Consider the following 2,837-nt stretch of genomic DNA (forward strand, 5'->3'; position numbering starts at 1 on the left):
AATATTTGTACGGAATAAGACAAAAGGATGCATTTAATTGAAATAACAATTTTGAACATAAGCCTATTTCACAAAAGGAAACTTATTACTCCTAGGCCTAAAGCAATAAGTGTGTCTTGGACATTACTCTAAGTTAGTTCTAAAGACTACAAGAATCTCTTCTGCAGTCCAATTATTCAGAACACTTCCCGGCTCATAAGGACGAATGCCCGACAAATTCTCTACTCCAGTTCCTTCTTCGTATGTAGCGTTGATGTCCAAATTTTCCAATATTCCTTCCACAATTTTCTTTCCCCACGTCCTCCATTGAGGGTGAATGACTCCTCCAGACACAAAAGTCTTCGATATGTGGGGAAAGATCATTGGTTCCCACTTGATTTTTTCCCCCTCAATTGCGTTTTCCTTCTCTCTTATTTCTTCTCAAGTTCCTTCTTTCTTTGTTTCATGTCCGGCTTAAATCCTAACCCAAAACGGTCTTGTTTATCCTTCATCATTGGTACATTAATCCTTCCCTGGAGGTATCTCTCGAGTCCTCTTCTAGGTAGAGCCCCTTTCCCAACAGTTAGTCGTAGTCCCATTCTTGTAGTCTTAGATAACCAGGGCATTGGAATTTTATTTCCTTCGGTAATGAATGTCACTTTCACAAACTCCAAAGATAAAAAAGGGCACTCGATTGCTTCATCATTTGCCTCTAGATATGGGGCGTCACTAGTTATTGCTGCGATGATGTCCTCTTCAGCATTGATCGTTACTAACCGACCTTCGGTTACCAATTTCAACTTTTGGTGCAGCGATGAAGGGACTGCCCCTACTGAGTGTATCCATGGCCTCCCCAATAGGCAATTATACAAAGGCTTAATGTCCATGACCAGGAAATCTACCTCGTACGTGCTCAGCCCGATTAAGAGGGGTATTTCAATTCTCCCCATTACCTTCCTTTCCGTGCCATCAATTGCTCTCACTACATTTTGGCATATCTCATATGGGAAGTATCCACTGGTAACCTACTCAGCGTAGATAGGGGTAGGACATTTAGTGCAGATCCATTGTCAATCAATACCCCCGGTAATGTATACCCTTTACAGCGAGTCGTGATGTACAAAGCTTTAGTCGATCCTCTGCCTCCTGGCGGTACTTCATCGTCATTAAAGAATATGAAGTTGTTGCACTTATGTTGTTGACTAAGCGGTCCAGTTTGTTTACATAGATATCGTTAGCAACATAAGTTTCATTCAGTACCTTCAATAATGCGTTGCGATGGGTTTCTGAGCTTAAGAGTAAAGCCAGTACTGATATACGAGCTGGCTGTTTGTGCAACTGTTCTACGACGCTGTATTCGCTGTGCTTTAGAAATTTTAAAAATTCATTTGCTTCCTTTTCCGTCACTGATTCATTAATAGCCAGTTCAAGTTCTGCCAGCTTCTCTTTCCTTTGCTCAATCGCCAATGATTTTCCTTTAACATGCTCGACTTTTGTATTTGGGGTATCATAACGCCTTCCGCTGCGCGTATAAAAACCCTCGTCTTGACCTTCCTCTGATGCATTAATCGGGATCTCCTCTCCCGAAATTGTCACATTGCAGCTATAGTTCCACGGTACCCTTTTGCTATCTTTGTAAGGGAAAATAACGGGCTTCTGGATTACGACCTTTGGCGCAACTTGAGCCCCGGCTTCATTCATTCTCGGACGTGATATGATAACCACTGGGTGGTTGACTTTGTAAACATCCTTTGTCGACCCTTCTTTGGAGGCACACACATATATTTCTTCTGGGCTCCCGACATATTCGAAGAATTCTAGCTCCTTATTATCCATCAATCCTTGTACTAAAGCCCTGAATTGGCTGTATTTCTGAATCTCGTGATCCTCTTGATCATGGAACTCGTAATAATTCTTTGCTTCTCGAGGTCTGACCCTTAAATTCTGTGCTATCAGCCCTCTTTCCACCATTTTCTTCCATACCTCTTTCAGCGGGGTATTCACTTCTGCAATATTCATATTAATTTTTTTCCCCGAACTCTTGATTATCGCATTTATCCCCTTATCCCCATGGTTGGGTAATGGATTCTCTGCACTAGATGTATCATCAAATTTCACGATGCCCATGTTGATGAGTCTTTCAACCAATTTCTTGAAAGTGATGTAGTTTTCTATCGAGTGTCCTGTGGCTCTCGCATAGTATTCGCATTGGGCATTGGCATCATACCATTTGGGGTATGGAGGTTGCATTGGCTTTAGATAGAAGGGAGACACGACATGTGCATCAAATAAACTTTGGTATAACTCCTTGTACATCATTGGAATGGGCGTAAATTAGAGTTTCTCCCTATTTTGTTTTGTGTTGGGCTCTTGTCTGGGTGGGCCCTACTGTCCAGTAGTTGTCGACCTTTGTTGGCTTACGATGATCAATTTCGAATATGAGCTCACATTATTTACCTCGTGCTCTTTCTTTCTCGGTGCTAACCTCTTGGCGTTTTCTCTAGCCTCTATTTTCCCACATCTTATCATATTTTCTATCATTTCTCCTGACATGACTATGTCTGAAAAACTCTTGGTTGCGCTACCCAGCATGTGGTTAATAAAAGGTGCCTTCAGGGTGTTGATGAAGAGCATAGTGGTTTCCTTTTCCAACAGAGGAGGTTGGACTTGGGTGGCCACCTCTCTCCATCGCTGGGCATACTGCCTAAAGCTTTTATTATGCTTTTTCTCCATATTCTGTAAAGTGAATCTATCAGGGGCTTTGTCTGTCACATGACCGTACTGCTTCATGAAAGCTTGTGCTAGATCTTTCCATGAACTGATCTGGGCGCGACTCAGTTGTTTGTACCATCTAGAAA

General features: G+C 42.2%; 1 protein-coding gene across 1 annotated transcript; it reads right to left on the reverse strand.

The window, feature by feature from the left end:
• Positions 1–410: 410 nt before the first annotated feature.
• On the reverse strand, positions 411–2,106 carry LOC107960998 (uncharacterized). Its single transcript, XM_016897242.1, has 2 exons — positions 1,077–2,106; positions 411–961 (listed from the first exon to the last, which is right to left on the reverse strand). Exons 1-2 carry the CDS (start codon positions 2,104–2,106, stop codon positions 411–413), a joined length of 1,581 nt encoding a protein of 526 aa, XP_016752731.1.
• Between the last annotated feature and the right edge of the window lie 731 nt (positions 2,107–2,837).

Source organism: Gossypium hirsutum, chromosome A02 (assembly GCF_007990345.1).
Source record: "Gossypium hirsutum isolate 1008001.06 chromosome A02, Gossypium_hirsutum_v2.1, whole genome shotgun sequence".
NCBI lineage: Eukaryota > Viridiplantae > Streptophyta > Magnoliopsida > Malvales > Malvaceae > Gossypium > Gossypium hirsutum.

Excerpts from the sequence above, each read along its gene's own strand:
- LOC107960998 (XM_016897242.1), bottom strand. The coding sequence starts at position 2,106 with ATGGGCATCGTGAAATTTGATGATACATCTAGTGCAGAGAATCCATTA. Across the intron at positions 962-1,076 it reads ATCACGACTCGCTGTAAAGG|TGAGAGCAATTGATGGCACG; the intron begins GTATACATTACC and ends GCCAAAATGTAG.